The sequence below is a fragment of the Monopterus albus genome, unplaced genomic scaffold (genome assembly GCF_001952655.1).
Source record: "Monopterus albus unplaced genomic scaffold, M_albus_1.0 scaffold56.1, whole genome shotgun sequence".
Classification (NCBI taxonomy): Eukaryota; Metazoa; Chordata; class Actinopteri; order Synbranchiformes; family Synbranchidae; genus Monopterus; species Monopterus albus.
The window spans coordinates 2,626,246-2,645,325 of record NW_018127936.1 but is presented as its reverse complement, the minus strand read 5'-3'; the positions used below and the strand labels follow the sequence as shown (position 1 = coordinate 2,645,325).

Below are 19,080 nucleotides of genomic sequence, written 5' to 3'. Positions count from 1 at the left end.
AGCATAGCCTCGCGTTTTCACAGTGTCAGATAGATGATAATAGACGAACTTTGGCGAAACAGGTTGCGCTTTGACGCTTGGTCCGGCCACTTTGGCAAAGCTCTCAATTTACTGGTCGATCTACATTCCGACTCTCACCTATGGTCATGAGCTTTGGGTCATGACCGAAAGGGCAAGATCCCAGATACAGGCAGCTGAAATGAGCTTCCTTTGCAGGGTGGCCGGGTGCACCCTTAGAGATAGGGTGAGGAGCTCAGTCGCCCGGGAGGAGCTCCGAGTAGAACCGCTGCTCCCCCACATCGAGAGAAAGTAGTTCGGGCATCTGTTTCGGATGCCTCCTGGGTGCCTTCCTAGGGAGGTGTTCCGGGCATGTCCCACTGGGAGGAGGCCCCGGGGAAGACCCAGGACATGCTGGAAGGACTATATCTCTTGGCTGGCCTGGGAACACCTTGGCATTCCCCCTGAGGAGCTGGAGGAAGTGTCTGCAGAGAGGGAAGTCTGGGCATCTTTCGTTAGACTGCTGCCCCCGCGACCCGGTCCCGGATAAGCGGAGCAAAATGGATGGATGGATGGATGGATGGAAGGCAACGGTCCACAAACCTTCCACTTCACTGCCTAACCAACTGTTTGCAGGCATTTAAAGTAAAGCTTTTGTGTGAACATGCATTTAGTTAATATATTTGCTATACTGGTTTTGTATGCATGGGTTTTCATTGAGCTCATTGTCTTTCAATGAAAACTAAATATAGTGCATATCAGACAATGAAGCGATCACTGAAGACTATTTCAGATTCTAAAGCCTGACTTCACATTTAGCTTGTGATCCATTGTCTCTCTACAGTAACAGTCTTTGTAATACTGCAGTAAATATCCTGGAAATCCTGCCACAGTGACCAGACTTGTGTAGATGAGCTCTGCTAGTATTCTGAGGTTATAGGATAATTAATGACTTCAACCTTCAAACTGTATGAGTTGGGCAGTAACCGGGAGACATTTTCCAAAGGTTTGATTCACCAGCTGGGAACACTCATTATACTAGAATATAAATCTCCAGTTTAGGACTGAGTAGTCTGTACATTTATCTTCTTGTCTAATTGTTAAAGTTTTTGAAATTGTTAAAATTTTTTGATTTAGTGGGATATAAGACTGCCGTGTTTATGTATAAAGCCAGGAACAATTTATTACCTGGTGGAATTCAAAAACTATTTAATGAAAGGGAAGGGGGATACAATTTAAGGGGTCAGTTAAATTATAAAATTCATGCTATACGTACAACCAAAAAAAGATTTTGTATTTCCATAAGTGGGGTAAAACTATGGAATAATTTAAGTGTGGACATAAAAAATAGTAATAGAATTGACGAGTTTAAACATAAATATAAAGGTATGTGTCAATCAAGATATATGCAAGAACAGGCTTAATGATTAACCAGATGGAACATTGTGGGTGTGGTGTATGAATGTTAACACTTTGTAATAATTCGTTAGTATATTACTTGTGTGGTGTAGAAGAGAATTATTTATGTAGAGATACTGCTTGCAAACCAACGATGGTAAGATGATGTCATGGGGTAGGACTGGATAAGTCTGACTTCTTCCTACTCCATTCAAGCATGTACTAGGTATAAGCAAATTGATATTGGATTAGCATTTGTTGAATATGTGTAAAATTATGTGTGTTGTCATATCAACTGTCTTTACATGCTTGAAAGAATAAATCAAATCAAATCAAATCAAACACATTATAAAATATTTCTGAATTAAAGCTCACTCCTTAGTTGCTGCTGTTTCCTGCTTATCTTTTCTTTTTGTTTGCTGCTTTCTGTGCCTGTCCAATTGGATACACTGCCAGAGCTGTACTGCAGAGCTTTGGGGACAGTGATGAGTTTCACTGCACAGTTTCTCATTCACATGTAGAGAGCTGAGCTCCGTGTTGCTGAGTTTAACCTGCTGCCTATCTCCCTAAATCTAATGCAGTCTAATACAGTGGTCTTGCAATATAGACAAACTTAAATTTTTCAGCAGAAACTAAACATTTTAAATTTTTTTAAAGATACAATTTACACATCCCTGTCTCCTAGAAATTAAATATATATATATATACTACTAATTCAGGAACAGTGGTTAGCACTGTCGCCTCACAGCAAGAAGGTCCTAGGTTTGAGCCCCGGCTGCCCTGGGGCGTTCCTGTGTTTCTAATTTGCATGTTCTCTCTGTGCCTGCATGGGTTCTCTCCGGGTACTCCGGCTTCCCCCCACAGTACAAAGACATGCAGCTTAGGTTGACTGGTGACTCTAAATTTCCAGTAGGAATGAGTGTGGGGGTGTGTGTGTAGTTGTCTGCCTCTAAGTGTCAGCCCTGTGATAGACTGGTGACCTGTCCAGAGTGTACCCCGCCTCTCACCCAATGTCAGCTGGGATTGGCTACACCCGCCCAGGCACCCTCTTCCTGAATAACCAGTATAGATAATGAATGGATGGATGCAACGTTGATTCAAGTGTTCACCAACAACATTAATTTGTTGTCCTGCTCTTGCGAAATAACACCTGCTTACATTTGCTTTTTTATAGGCACATCACCTAGTTATTTTTAAAAAGCATCTTTAACCCAGAGGTGCAGCACACTTCTCCCATGTGCTCGGCTGCTTGATGTGCACGTCTCTCTGCCACATGGCGATGTTTTGTCACCTGGAGGCCTGGCTCCACTGATTTGACAGCCTGTCCTCAGGGATGAGCACAGAGACAAGTCCTGGATATGGGATAGCATAGTGCTGCTCTCCCAATTGCATCCTCCCATCACCTGTGATTTCCCTCTCCCTCGCTATTTTGTGCTGAGAAGGACAACAAGGAAGGAGCTAAGGTGCTAAGGAGGAAGGCTGTCATGTATTTATATTTTGAAATGCTGCCACTAAATACACTCAGCTTGCTTCAAACTGAGATATTTGCTTGAAATACAACTTCTGAGGAGAAGGGTATTATATAGGCATGGCAGGAACTGGAAACACTTGCATATATATTGATGCAGGGTGTTGTCTGAGGTGGTAGACTGTGGGGGAAGGTAGTCCGCCCTTGATGCATGACTGGAGTGGTAATGGGCTCCTGGCCTTTCCTCGTGGTATTGACTTTGCTACTGAGAGCCATCCATCCACATCTGTTGGAGATGTGAGGGGTCGAGCTGATGCACCGACAAAATACTGTAGATGGGCAATTTACTGGTATAGGTTTAATGTAAAGCCCAGTATTCACTTTTTATTCTGGGTCTGTGTGATATACAGTTGACAAAATATGTTTAAACGTCTTAAAGTGTGTTCATCTCCAGTATTCAAACTTGTCCAGTAGACCTTGACATTTTATCGATTCTATATGGATCGGGCTCAGTTATCTGTGGCATATTATTAGATCGAAGAAGCCTTTGTGTCCTGGTTTCTCTTTGTAGCTACCAGCTGTCTACACTGTAGTACCAATAGTCAAAGTATGTGTTCCTCCAGTTTACAACTACCGTATGTATTTTCTAAAATAGTTTTGCAGGTGATGTGCTGTAAGCAGGGTCTCAAAACACAAATATGCCTTGGTTCATGTGACAGATTATTTTTAAGTGACATTGCTTAGAGCTGCTGAACTCATTGGCAGAATGAGGGTGAATAATATGACCAAGTCTTCACTGCAGTGCTGCAAAGTCTTCACATAGTTTAGCTTCAAATGTCCCATGTCTACATGTCATTTTAGATTTAAAAAAAAAAAATCACTAGCTTGTATGAATACACTAGTATTTAAATGTTTTACTGTAAATGCTCTCCATGCCTCTTTTTTCCCCTTACAGCACCTCTAAAATGTCTAATATCACCTACTGTCCCTATAAATAAATGTTACCTAAAACTATCCAGGTCCCTCTCTGTAATTTCACACTCTCAAATGTGGTTGTGATGCGGAGGTTAGTGCATGTCGGTTAGTGGTGACTTTGCTATTTAGGCACCTTAGTTTCCATCCAAACAGAAAGTTGTCTCATTTTTTGGTTTGATTTCACTGAGGAGTGTACTAGGGGTCAGTAATCATTTGCTTTTTCATCTGCTACATCCTGATACACATCATGGATTTTGAAGAAGCCTGATGACAGGATGCATTATGTGCTGCTTATAACCAAGGTCCTTACATACTAATTATAATTTTCATTCATGGCAAGCACATACTTTATTTGAAAGAGCACACCATAGGAGATTGATAATGCAACCTGCAAGAAAATAAGAGACAAGAATGTCATTGTTCACAGCTCGATCTCTGCCCTGTGCACAGCTTTGAATGCAGTGAGATTGCTGCAGAGGAAGTGCAGACCTGCAGCATCGTGGAATCTGACATAAGCCCAGCTGCCTTTAAAGAGAGCAATGGGAACGGTGTGAAAGGTTCTGCACTGGACAGGCTTGCCACTCTTTTCCTGTCCATGTTCCTGTACAACTTTGCATACAACTCTTGTCGTCTCTCATTACCATTGTTGTCTCCACCCTCACAACTGACTGACTCTGTACCCCATTTGCTGCCTACTCTGTCATTTCCAAACACAAATCTTTTCCATTTGGACATGGTGTTGTACAATAGGTTTGATGTGCCATACCATCAATAAAATGCAAACCACAAAATAAACAATAGACTGTGAGGAAGCTTGCTCTCTCTTCCTCACTACACTCATTGTACTCTGTCAGAATCTCATTGAACCCATTCTGTTTTTACTCTTTAAATTCTGTATCCTGGAGAATATGCTTTTCTCAGAGAAATCAGCAGTTACCTTTCCACCATTGCTCCTGACTATGTTCTGTATCCTATATCTCAAACTGCATCAAATATGTACCGGGTGGAGCCTGATGATTGTTCTTGTAAACGCAGATGCAAATTTGTGCCATCTTTTAAAAACATCCCTGTAGTGCTATATCTGTCTCCACACTGAGTGGCATCAGTATACAGTGTTTAGTGGAATATCATTTTCCGACAGGAGAGTCCCCTGCACATGCTACAGTGCTTACTGCCTGTATGAACATTCATAGCAGTCCATCTAATCGTTGTATATTTCAGTCTGGGTCACTGAGCCACCAAACCTTTTGCTGTTCTTTGACCAAATTTAAGCTTTCAGAACTATTTATATTACTGTATGTGTTTATGTTAAACTGTGGATATGCAGTATTTAGTTATAAAAATTTTAAAACAAATATTTAAATTGGGTTTGGCCTCAAAGTATCTTATAGGGTTTACTCTTGATACTGTCATGTTTGCCTTGACTAGTAAGTCAACAACTAAAATTTAAAGCTTCTAAAAGATAAATTCTGCAATAGGATTAGAAATTAACTTGTTCACAGTATTCAGTTTACGTAAAAAAAAACAAAAAGATTTTGAGAACATTTGAGTGTTTTTGCCCGTGACCCCGTTCAGGGACTAAGCGGTAGAAATTGATTGAATGAATGAGTGTTTTTGCATGTTAGTCTCCAACTCCACTTGAGGATGAATCCTACGTGTTTTTGTCTCCATGCTGCTTGTTTCTCAGTGGAGCCGGATGTTTCACTGAACAAAGGTCACAGTTAAATATGACCTCTGCTGTTACATAATGTAGTCCTGAGACTACTCCCAGCATTCCTCAGGCAAAGAGCAATGTTGTGCGTGCGCTGTGTAAATTGGCTTTACAGAGGTGATAGTCTCAGGTGACATGTAGCCACCATCGTCTTACGAAAAGGTGTTGAATGTAGTGCTGCCTCTCCAAGAACGTAACAGTCTCTCCTACCAGCTACATAGCGTGTGACAAAGCGTGCTCTACACCAAAAGGTGCAGAAAGCAACAGAACAGCACTTTGTAGGGCATTAGAGGTTTAACAGGGTAGATTGTAGAGAGACGTTTTCTCTACACCGGAAGCATAACAAATATATTTTCCATGTAGAGATATACAGTGTCCTTTTTTCCATGTCCTCCTCCTGCACCTCCATCGTCATCTTTGTCATTTGTTTTTTTTGTTTTGTTTCATTAGCAGTAATAGTTTGTCATTCCTGTTGTATGGTTGGTGGGATGTTACTGCTTTTATACAAGCCAGAATGTGTCATAATGGGCTTGTTTTGTTAGCTTCATTTATTAAAATAGAAATACAGATAAAGTTCGTCTAGGAAAATATCATTCTGTGTGAATTCAGATCAGACACACAGGTGTGCAAATGTTTCTAAATCTAACACAGGTCTTCCCAGGAGTTTTCCTATTTAAAAAAAAGACCTACATAATAAAATGTACTCTGCTAGAAAGCTGTGTATAAATCCACTTCAGTTCAGAAAGTGTGCAGTTCTGCTTTATTTGTGAATTTTTCCTTAGTGGGCTGTTTATGGAGACGTGCTTGTGGTTGCAGTGTGCGTGTGTAACAGAGCTGACGCTGCAGCACTGTTCTTCTGTGCTCTGTTTAACCTTTCTGGGCAGATGCTGTTTAACCTTGAGTAACCTGTCTTTAGTGTTATCATACAGAAAGGCAGTTGCTACAGCAAAGGCGCATGTGTGAACAAGATAGCCATATGCACATCTCCTGATACAGTTTGCAGCTGATAAGTTTCCAAGAATATTTGCTTGCAGTCAGAGCAGTCATGTAGTGTGTCACTGTTTCTTGGGTGTATTTGTGTGTCGCGGGAGGTTGTTTATTAAATCACACTAATGGCGTTCAGTTAACAAAACCTACAGCACTGGAACAAGCAATTGTTGAATAGTTTGTTGTCATGGTGACTAGGTAGCTTTTGTTATTTAAACATTTTTTTGGTCTTTTATAAATCTTCTCATTTAATGAATATCACCTAAACACCAAAATAAGTAAACAGAGTGTTGGCGCTGTGGCAGTTTAACACTATGTTTATCAGTGGAGGTCACTGAGCAACGGAGAGTGTGGGTATTTGTTCACCATAGTGAAAGACAAGTCAGTACATCTCTAATTGGAAATACAGGTATTAATATTAAAGGGCTCAATTTTAGCATCAGGGCAACTGAATGTGTTGAAATCTTACTAAATAAATAAAGTACAGTACATTCCCAGTTCTGTGCCATTTTGATCAAGATAGTTTGTATGACCTTTGACCTTTCCTTTACAGATGACTCGGGGGATGAGGAGCCCACATCCCAGTCAGACCGCAGTGAGATTCAGGGCACCCTGAAGATACTCGTCAGCAAGCTCGATGATCTCAGCACATGCAATGACCTCATTGCCAAGCATGGGGCGGCTCTACAGCGTTCCCTGAGCGAACTTGAGGCTCTGAAAGTCCCTGTGGAAGGAGGAGAGAAGATCAAAGCAGTCAACGAGCGAGCCACCCTCTTCCGCATCACTTCCAATGCTATGATCAATGTAAGTATCTGGGACAAACCAGGGTACAGAACGCAGAAGTAGTGAGCAGAGAATGATCTGCTTCCTGCATGCTTCTGCAGGATGAATGTGACAGGGATGCCAGTTGTCTGTAATGTCCTAATGAGTTATGAGAGAGGAGATCGCTTCACAGTGTGGTGCATGAGAGCCACTGAGCTGCAGGGACAGAGGCTGCACATTTAGACAAGGAGTTTTACACCGCAACAGATCCTGTTTAACCTTAAACATAACTGTCTCTAACTTAATGCTTTAAAATTATGGTCAAGAAATAAGATGGTAGTCTAACTGCAGTGCTGATGGTGGTTTGCTGTGTTTTTTGTTTGAAGTTGAGTCTAGTGGTAGCAACAGAATCTTTCAGAATAACATATTGCAGTTTGCCCTAAACCGCAGTTAGTTTGTCTGCTAGATTTAACATAACACGACAATCAACATGACCAGGTTTTCAGTTACCACTATGTTAGATGTGCCTTATCGGATTACTAGCATAAGAAGCTGTGTAATGTTTCTGGCCCTGCTCTGCTCTCCTCAATGGTAAATTCCATTGGCTTTATAGTATGTTAGTAGTGGACAAGAGTTCAGGGAGGGTTGCGGTCCTAAAGGAGATATACTAGATATAATAGTGGGTGGAGGCGACAGGAATAGCAACCCACCCCCACCCCATCCCACGAACGCCATCACACATTCATGCTAGACGAGGAATGTCAGAGCCTTCTGGACCTCAGTTAGACAGACAGACAGACAGACAGACCTGCTCTGACTAAGGCCAGGCAATCATACAAGGTTTGTCTTTCTTCCTGATTCTCTCTGTGGCATTGAACTGTTGATAACTTCGTAGTGGGGTTGGAGACGCCCTTTTTTTGCCTATAATGCATGTTTGACTGATTTTGCTGTTTCTTATCTGGTTGATGGGTATAAAATAATTTAGTCAGACTTAGCTGTGGTTGAACTGCTAGTATTTTCTTTTACCTTAATAAGATTTAGTTTGAAATTAAGCAGTGAGAAATTATTAGTTCTAAACTATGTGCTAATTGTACTTGTTAAGTGACCAGAGCCATAGGGTAATGAGAAAAAAGTCTTAATCTAGATTGCACTGAATTAAGTGAAAGGCTGGTTTTCGAAATGATGAGCCACTTGTTTCTTTCTGTCATCCATATTTTAAATTGGTGTGGGAACTTACTGGACATGCAGTGAAATAGAGCTTCTCGGATGGCCCACCTCATTAAAACACCATCGGGTTTGCCTAGAATGTGCTTCTAATGAAAAATAAGTGCTACTACAAACTCCCTGTAGTCATTTTTGGTATTGTAAATGGGTCTCTTAAAGTAGAAAGCAACATATCTGGATTTCTGCTGCTGTGGGTTCAGCCACTGTAAAAACACGTGCTTTGCTCTAAAATATAAATGTAGTTTTTATGAGCCTTTGCAAAGAAACTGGAATATACACAAATGCATGCTCTTAGTGATCTGACCCTGGCCTGAGGTGAGGGTTGCACTCTAGTTCATTTAGCAGTGATGTAACTTCTCACATGTGTCATTGAGTCCAAGTTCTTGTCCGATTGTGTATGCATGTATTTACATACCTACCACTATAGGCTTGTATATTTAATCACGTATTGCTCAAGATTATTTTATTCTTTACACCGTTGCTCATTCTCACTACGTCTTTCAATTTGGCATTTGTTAATTACACATTCATTCCTCTGTGCCCATTCATTTTTTGAGCCCGTCTTCCCTCACCGGATGTCACATGCAGTCTGTGTTTGTACCAGAGACTCAGCATAAAAAAGTGGAACTGTCGTACTTCTTTAAGCGAATGCTGAGTTTCATGTCATGGTTATGTCTGAGGAAGTGGACCACAGTGTCACATGGCCATCTAACATTTAAGCTGAGGCCCAGACATTCATGTTTAGACACTTGATACAAGGCTCCTGAAGGTAAGAGACTGGCTGGACATGATTCTAGTAATGATTAGACATCTGGTGATCTCCATACTGTGCTTTGAGCAAAATAATTAGACTTTTCTTGTTTAAGTCATGAAAATATATTTTTTAAAGACTGATGTATTCAATAATATCTAGGCTTTTGGTCTTTTGCCAGTGAAGCTAAAACACTCCAGAAATAATCTCATATATATGTATAATAATTACCTGACTGCATGCGTTCATTACTACTTAATCTGTTCAAGACTGGAAAATCTGGACTCTCATATGTAACATGGAAATGTCAGTGATGATATTTTACAAGACAACAAATAAACTTAATATGGTTACATATTTACTCGGTTAAAATTAAATATTATCAATATAAAATGGTACAATGAACAATACATTACATTTTTTATATTTGAAGGCATTAATTTAGTTACTTGGTAAAATGAAAGGCTCATTACACATACTGCATATATTCTGATGGGATTTTTAGAAATTGCTTTGAAATTTTTACAAAAAAATGATACCTTTTTAAATATTAAGTGACAGTATAATATTGTGTGCCTGTGAGAGAGAACCATTTGTTCAATAGACGGGTAGATATTCCATTTTAAGGCGTTATCGCATCCGTGTTTCTGTTCCTGCTGCCTAAAGGCCATCCTGCACCTTGTGGCTGCTCTCTCACCAGCCAGGGAACAGAGGTGATCTGGGCTGTGTGACACATTCATCCGTCCTGGTCGCTGCCTGCAGCCACAAGTTTATCGAGGAGGTTCACACAAAGTCTCAACCATCCCTCTGGCTCTGAGACCAAAGAGATATTTGCTGAAAACACTGAATGAAATAATGTGCTGTTCCACTCATATGGGAAAGAACATGCCTCCACAAAATACCGCAAAATTACTTTATCAGTGTACAGCAGTTTCAAAATGATTACCCTTCCTCTGAGGGCCTGCGTGCAGACAGCTCAGTGACGGTCACATGACCTTTTCATCATGCAAGCAGTCAGCAGTGAGGTGTTATTTAGGTTCATTGACCTTTGAGCTCACAGTGAGGCATAGATGTCAGACACATGATGCAGTGCCCACAAGTGCTGACATATAATATTTGTTTGATCTGAAGTAACCTTTTGTCTCCACAGTAAAAACCAAAGCAGTAACAATGTTGCCCCCTCTTGACTCAAATATAGTCTGCTATGCAATCAGCTCATCACTCACCGATGTTTGCTTCGAGGCATATTTGACACAGCAGGGAGACCCTGTAAATGCTGCACAGACGGCTAATTAACATATTGATGATTGTTTGAAGCAGTTTGAGAGAGAGCCCTGGTTACAATGATTGGCACAAATGTCTTCACACCTTTTTCCAACCCAATTTTCTTATATTGTTGTCAAACACCAGAAAAATGATATCCTATTTTTTTTTCTGTGTAGTATTATCTGTTGACTTAAATAAAGATGAAAGCATTCATATAGTTTTTCTGATTGTAATGGTTTTGTTTTCAATAAAGTATCACTTAGACTTGAACAGCAACCAAATAAAGTGACCTTCCTTTCAAAGATGTGAGGAGAAGAGTTATTTGAGGACACTGCAGTATTTTTAGTGCCAAAATCTGAGCTTTTAGTCATAGCAAATGAAAAGTAACGACAGATTTTTTTGAGGATGTTGATATTTTTTTCAGACTGTAGATTGAATTTGTTTAATATTTCATTAAACTTTCAGTGCTTTCTGTGTGTTTATGTACTTGTGTGCATGTGTTCCCCCTCAGGCGTGTCGAGACTTCCTGGACCTAGCAGAGACTCACAGTAGGAGGTGGCAGCGGGCGCTGCAGTATGAGCGAGAGCAGCGTACACACCTAGAGGAGACTATTGAGCAGCTAGCCAAACAGCATAACAGCCTGGAGCGGGCGTGGAGAGAAGCACCCACGCTTGTTTCCAGCACACCTAGTGCCCCTACCACCAACAAGGGTGAGACTGACTGTCTGTGAGCCTCACTTTACTGAATAAAAGTCGTGTGACCTCAGGCTCAATATTACAGACATTTTTCATGTGGAGGAAGGAGAAGAAGTTGTGTCAGAAGGTCTGGATTATAGTTAAGTTAGAGATGGCAACTAGTTTTACCGAGGACTGCACTCTATGTCCTGTGGTCTCTTCTAACAATTTCAAATCTCCTCACCGTGCACCTCACACACATTTTTACAAAGACTTTAGTGATTTTAGTGACCCCATGACCTTACCAATAATTAGTAAGACTGTATTCTCAAGAAAAATAGCAGCACTGCCATTTGTAAAATAAAAGCTTAAAACGGCATTCAATACAAAAACAGGAAGTAGTGTGACTGCATGTCAGTGATTGTATGTTTGCTAAATGTGTGTGGTTGACCATACTGTACCTGTGCTCCACTCTCTGCTGTCTGATCATTTTGACATATTCAAAGCTCTGTCATACACCAGGATGTAGGCGTTGGCATTGCGAACACCTCTGCAGCGCAAATCCAGCCACTCCTAAAAGACACAAACACACACACATAAACATAAATACACAAACCAATAAACATGGACTAGAGAAATTTTCAGTATGCTAGTGACATGGGTGTAGGGGTGGCATCACTTTGTCATTCAGTCGCTTTACTACTTTGGTCAGACTTAAATATCTTGACAGCTATTGGATGGATTGCTTTGAAATTTGCTGCAAACATTCATGGAGCCCAGAGGATTAATCCTAACTAATTTGGTGATCACCTGACCTTTTATCTAGTGCCACCAACATGAAATATCTCAACAGCTGCTAGATGAATTGAAACATTTTGTACATACACTTTGGTCACTTCTGACATTTACTCTAGAGACATTTAGAGATATTTAGGGTTGATTGTCATGACATTTGGTACTATCATATCCCATGGAGGATGAATTCTAATGACTTTGCCAATCGTTAAATCAAACATTTTTGATTACCTACTTGTAGTACTTTGTTTTTAGACGAAATACCTGCAAAACTAATGTCATTCTCATCACCTTCGCTACAATATGTAACTTAAGGTAGCGCTAGCATGAAACTCCAAATCAATCCACTCGGCTCTGCCCAGCACTCTCTCTCCCTGCTCTACTATGATCTGCGATGCTCTGCCACGCTCTGTCCAGTTCTTCAGATATTTGTCATTACAAAATTACAATAAAGTATTTTCTCAGCTACACAGTATAATGTTGGCTATAAAGGTAACTGCTTACCAGAGAGATGAGTGTTTTCTTCTTTAAGTATTTGAATGGTGAAAAAAACATATAACCCTAGACATAAAATATAAACTTGAATTACCTCTCAGTTCAGCTTTATTTGTTGACTCACTGTTTGAGGCAAATCACATCTTTTACTAAATACACATTCATAGGATGGATTATTCGATATTAACATTTAACAGAGGCAGAATTTAAAAGAATAAGGACAAGAAACTATGTTGTCCTTATAGCTATTATTTGATAAAACAGTACAATTTTGTTCACAGTGGTAGTTGTTTGAAGGTCATAGTTTACTCTCCTTTTTTATTATAATCAGTTTCCATCAGAAAACACTGCAATCACCTGATGTAAGGATTTGTGCTTCCTTGTTCCAGTTCCAGTTTATGCACATAACAAATCACTAAACATACTGAATACTGAAACTCGGATAAATACTGAATATGAGAAGCACGTTGTGAGGAACTTGCTTCATTCAGGCTTGTTAAACAGCACAAACAGTGCCAGTTTTACTAAGCTGATTATTCCTTGATTAATTGGCATGGGTATGTGATTATATGCTTCTCTCTCCCGAACTCTGCTGAATACAAACTCAGCAGCATGTGATAGTTCTGCTAGGGCTGCCTGCTGTCTGCATGTACTCACAAATGTTTGTGTCCCAACTGAAGGGAGTGAGAGGCCGCATAAAGAAGAGGCAAGCGATGAAGATGAGGATACTGAGTACTTCGATGCCATGGAGGATTCCCCTGCATTTATAACAGTGACTGCCACTGAGAGCACACAGCACAGGTTAGTCTCCGCTGGACACCTTATTGACAGATACAGGCAAGAAGGTTGTTTTTTCTTTCTTTCTTTTCCATTTCTGTGCATAGTGAATTTGACAGCTGAGCAAGGCTCTTGTGATGCGATCTGACAACTTAACCTTCACATAGAAAAATGTCAGATATGTTCACTCTGTGCTATGTAGATAAAAATAACATAGGACCCTAATATGTATCTGCTGTCCTGCAGCAAAGCAAATAATTTTCTGTCCTTGTTTGTGCCCTCTCAAAACATTTTATAGCATAGTTGTTTGCTGCATTGGAGTCGACCTCTTTCTGGCATCTGCTTGTTTTTCAGGGCTGCAATCTTTCTTTACTTTTTTAAAAATGTCTTGGGTACTTTTAGTGTCTTCCTCCCCATCATTTTTATGACTCATCTCTTGCAAAATATCCCTTGACTCCAGTAGCGCCATTAAAAATGATGGAAGCTGTTACACAGCATTCATCTGCAATACCCAGCAATTTCTTTGCTCCATTTTGTGTATTGTGTTTATAATGCGCGCACGTGTGTGTGTGTGTGTGCAGGGGGTAAAGGCTAGATAAAGAAATGGACATATGTGCCCAGTGCTCATTAACAAAATTATTTTCACTCTGTTCCAGACGATCTCAGAGTAATTTGAGTGGAGCAAGTGGAGGTCAGCCCGGTGACTGGAACCAAGACGACCACGTAAACATCTGTTCTCCTAATAAGTCTGACTAATAGGACTGACTCTTGTACTTTCAATATAGATGCATTTGTGTTGCTGGAGAGCTCAGTTTATTTATATACCTAACTTCACTTGCTTTTCTCACAGTCCTCCTTTCTTACACACACACACACACACACACACACACACAAAATGCTTTTTCTGTGTTTCTTGTAGTGTGACTGTCACCCCTGTAGTGCCAAAGCTGCACAGCTGCATCATTCCACTAAATCTTAATTACCATTCAGACATCTGCTGTCCTCTACCTTCTCTTTCTTACACATCTGTGTCTTCTGTTCCCTCTCCTCCTGTCTTTCCCTTGCTGTGCCACTGTGTCTGGTGATATGCTGCCAAACTGCCCATGAAGTTGGATGTATTTCTCAAACTTTTATATAATGAATATTCTTTTTTACACAAAGTTAAAATACAACCACCCCATTCTCCATCCCTTTCCCCTGACATATTCCCAGATGTCTCCAAGCTACAACAATGTGTCAGGGAAGGAGCTGCAGCCCCGCAGACAGAGGCGGACTCATATCCCAGACAAACCCAACTACTCCCTCAATTTATGGAGCATTATGAAGAACTGCATTGGCAAGGAACTCTCCAAGATCCCTATGCCTGTAAGTGTATGAGGCATGGTGATCGTTCTTGCTGACAGGGTAGCTTTTTTTTTTTTCCTTATTCTCCATTCAGGTGAACTTCAATGAGCCTCTATCAATGCTACAGCGTCTTACTGAGGACCTGGAGTATCATGAGCTTCTGGACAAGGCAGCGCGCTGTGAGTCCTCCCTGGAGCAGATGTGCCTGGTCGCTGCCTTCACCGTTTCAGCATACTCCACTACGGTCCACCGGACAGCCAAGCCCTTCAACCCCCTCCTGGGTGAGACCTATGAGCTCGATCGTCTGGAGGAGTTTGGCTACCGCTCGCTGTGTGAGCAGGTAATGGTGCAGCCACAGGGAGTTTTTTGTTTACACTATCACTGAGGCCCATGTGTGCACTTGATGTATAAACGGACATAGATACAGTAAGGTGTGTGTTCTCCAAACAAATTAAGCGGTTGCTGCTTATATGAAACAATTTAATTTACCTTTATGTATTTCATTCTAAGGTGAGCCATCACCCCCCTGCAGCTGCACATCATGTGATTTCCCAACGAGGCTGGACCCTGTGGCAGGAAATCACTGTTGCCAGCAAGTTCCGTGGAAAATACCTCTCCATAATGCCTCTGGGTATGTAAACTATATGTTCCATAAAGATTCCATCATATAAAGTGTAAAGCCACAGCACAAAGTTAAGTTAAGAAGGAATCCACATCCAACTTAAAAGCACCGATCTGTCTCCCACACAATCTAAAGCAGAGGAAATTGTATAAGAATGAATCAAGAGGGTTTTATGATCCCTGTGACACATACATAAAGTATGAGCATAAAGGGAGCTCTCTATTGCAGTGGGACGGCAGAGAGCAAGGGTCTTTTGGCTCAAATAGATGAGGCATTTGATAGATGAAGGTCCAGCCAGTGAATGCAGTGGAATTTATTTAAGTTCTCTCACTTCCTGTCATACACCTGCTGTGAGCTGCCATGTAATAGAAAAATCTTCAAGGTGGAAGCATTTATGGAGAAATACAATCAATCTTCCAGGGTTTGGCTGCACTAGATTAGGTGGAAATGTATTTCCTGTGCACAGGGCATAAATGCCTTAGATAGTACATTTTTCAGTGGCTGCAGGTAGAACTGACTGTATTTAAAAACAGATTTAGCAAACAATAATCTAGCACACTTGTCAGGTCTTCAGTTGCAGACCACAGGTAACAAAGCAGCTATGATATATCATTTCACTTACAGCCTTATGTCCCTGTCCCTCCCCAGGTGTCATTCACCTGCAGTTCCACTCCAGCGGGAACCACTATGTGTGGAGAAAGGTCACCTCCACAGTACATAACATCATTGTGGGCAAGCTGTGGATTGACCAGGTCAGTTTGTAAGCACTTCTTATTGGTAGCCATTCATTCACATTTCCAAACCCACAACCTGGAGTAGCCTATAGATATTTTTGCCCTCTTGTTTTGCTAAAGTGTGTGGTACAGACTGACTGTTCAGAGCATTGTGAGGAAGAGGATCAAACAAAGCCTTACAGCACATGAACAAGGAGCTTCACAGTCTCTAGGGATTTATCTTAAGCTTTGGTCTCTAATAACACCCTAAAATAACAGCCTCATCTTTTTGTGAGATGGCCCAGTTGTACAGGAGGAGGAGACTGTAAGAAAATGACGTACTCTGGTTTTTGCTTATTGCTTTGCTTACTTTGTTCAGTACTTTTGCAACTGCCAGCTACATTGCTCTGCCACCATGCTGCCCTCTGGAGCGGAACAAGATCAGCCAAACACCTCCATAGCAAACTATGGAAACTGCTATGCTACTGTACTTTCTACTGCCAGCCACTGCTAAGGTTGACAGTGCAGTCAGGAGCACAGCAACTAAAGCTAGACACAGTGATCCGCATGGCTTTGACACTGGATATAATATTACTGAACTAGGATTACAGCAGCACTTTTTAATTGGCTTGACAGTTTGATAGTTCTTGAGATTTTAATTTTATGATTGTTAGATGCCACAGAAGACAGAACTGTGTGTCACACGTTAAGCATGAGCCTTGAAAGCCATGATCTTCTGGTAAAGCCACAAGTGTTCATCGTGCTGCCACCCATTATTGTATGACCACATACATGTCCTGGTAGAACCGACACAAACAATACAGGGACCTGCACATCAAAACATGGCCCTACTGTGACAGTAGTAGTCAGAGACTACACATAGTACTTTTAAGGTGCCTGAACATGTGTGTTTTAGTGTATTTTTATAGGATTACTTACTGTATATTGTAGTTATTATACTTACCTATACTGTAGTAAGACGCTGATTCAGAAAATTGGTCACAAGGGTCTTTAAGATGGAACTAGGAAATGGAACAAACCTTAAGTCCAAATCACATCTAACTGTTGATTCGTCCCATCCAACTGTTCAGTTTTCCACTTTTACTGGTCTGTCATACTGTTTACCATGTTTAGTTCAGGATTATTATCTTCTACAAGTACACATGCTGTGACATGATGAAATCTACTAACACAAATGTGCTATTATTCTCTCTGTCTGTGTATTTGTGCAGTCGGGGGACATTGAGATTGTGAACCACAGGACCAAGGAGACCTGCCAACTTAAGTTCTCTCCCTACAGTTATTTCTCCAGGGACGTTCCACGGAAGGTAAATGCTTCCTTTTCGGCATGTTGTTGATGCCAGGCTTTGGTATGACATCATACATGCAGGGTTAATTTGTGTGATACTGCCTCCTGCTGGACAGTCCCAACAAATATATTGGTACTTAGACTAGTGTAATAAAGAAGAGTGTCACTGTATTAGGTTTGCCTTTCTTGGTATTTACTGATTTGGATTCTGTTTTCTTATTTCATTGTGCTGTTCCCAGGTGACAGGTGTGGTTGCAGACAGTGGGGGCCAGGCTCACTACATCCTCTCTGGTACATGGGATGAAAAGATGGAGAGTGCCAAGATCATTCACAGCAGCCGAGGGGGCAGTGGATCAGAGGGCAAGCAGAAGACCGTCTATCAGACTTTGTCCCCCAAACTGCTGTGGAAGAAATACCCTCTCCCGTAAGTGCTTGTCTCATGTGGTTTGTAAGGAAGAACACTTCAATATACAAGTCACTATTTTTGTAAAGCACCTGCAATATTTTGTCATTATCACTAATGGGAGACCATCAAACTCTGTGACTCCCCTCAAATTCCTAATCCTCACAGAAAGAATGCTGAGAACATGTATTACTTCTCTGCGCTGGCACTGACCCTGAATGAGCCAGAGGAGGGAGTGGGACTGACTGACAGTCGTTTGAGACCAGATCAGAGGCTGATGGAAGATGGGCGATGGGATGAAGCCAACTCCGAAAAACAGAGGCTAGAAGAGAAACAAAGAGCCGTGAGGAGGAGGAGGGAAGCAGAAGCTTCAGATGCTTTGGATGAAGGTATAAAATAAGAAAAAAAGGGAACAGTGATGTCTGACAGGTAAAGTGGTGATGAGAAAAAAAACAGCAGGAAAGAAAGAAGGGAGAGTTGCAAAGTGGGAGGAGGTTTTTTGGGGCATCTCTCCATTACTGTAATAAATGTTCTAGGGTTTTATAACAGTAAGAGCACTTGGAGGGTTATACAATTCTCTTAGTTAAATCAGTACAAAGTATGAGTATCTGAAGTATGAGGATCTTTGTTCTGAAAAATCAAAGCATTTTGGTCAAACATCAAATCACCAAGCTCAAAACTGTGGGTGCACCACATAGAAACTAAGGATTATGTCTGTCTGTCTGTCTGTCTGTCTGTCTGTCTGTCTGTCAGTCATCTCCATAGCAATAGCAGCCAGGCCTCATGGGTATTGTAGTATTGAAAGTCATCCACCTTAACAAAGTGCCAAAAATATGATTTCTTAGAGACGGTTTAAAATAATTGAAACTGAACCTTGATGGCTATAAATTGATAGTATTGTTTAATTATCTAGGATATTCCTCTATTAAAGAGCAGTGAAGATCTCATAAAAATAAAACTTTAGGGGGTAAAAATATTTTCCTCCTCCTTCTACAACTCTGTTCCAATAAGGCTTCACATACTGTACTGTAAATGTCAACAGTATTCTCTATCTAGCATTAGAGAGCGTTTACAGCTGCATGTCAAGATAGTTATTATTGGGACAAACAGCCGAGACAGACCTCCAATTAAAGCATTAAATCAAAGTCAAATCAAAGTGTTTGTCATGTGCACAGTAAGGAAACATGCTTCCCTGTACAATTTCATTGTACAGGGAAATTCATTACATAAAATGATTAACATGTAGCACCTGTTAAGTTATACAGATATGTTCTTTCATTGTAAAGGATAACTACTCCAGTAAGTGCAAGAGTTATTGCAGATTTAAAGGCAGAGCTTAACATAAAAAGAGCAAAGAGGAGATCAGGGTTAACTTTGTGGTGAACTCGGCCCAACCTTTTCATCCTGGT

The 19,080-nt window shown here is 40.9% G+C and overlaps 1 protein-coding gene across 1 annotated transcript in view; it reads left to right on the top strand.

Moving 5' to 3' along the window:
- The window catches only part of osbp2b (oxysterol binding protein 2b), a 44,372-nt gene that overhangs the window by 20,691 nt on the left and 4,601 nt on the right, over positions 1-19,080 (top strand). The window contains exons 3-13 of the mRNA XM_020602475.1: positions 7,090-7,340; positions 11,051-11,249; positions 13,184-13,304; positions 13,937-14,003; positions 14,493-14,645; positions 14,719-14,964; positions 15,135-15,255; positions 15,895-15,998; positions 17,192-17,287; positions 17,508-17,692; positions 17,840-18,060. Of these exons, the coding sequence (XP_020458131.1) occupies positions 7,090-7,340; positions 11,051-11,249; positions 13,184-13,304; positions 13,937-14,003; positions 14,493-14,645; positions 14,719-14,964; positions 15,135-15,255; positions 15,895-15,998; positions 17,192-17,287; positions 17,508-17,692; positions 17,840-18,060 (1,764 nt within the window). The remainder of the gene's footprint in view (positions 1-7,089; positions 7,341-11,050; positions 11,250-13,183; positions 13,305-13,936; positions 14,004-14,492; positions 14,646-14,718; positions 14,965-15,134; positions 15,256-15,894; positions 15,999-17,191; positions 17,288-17,507; positions 17,693-17,839; positions 18,061-19,080) is intronic.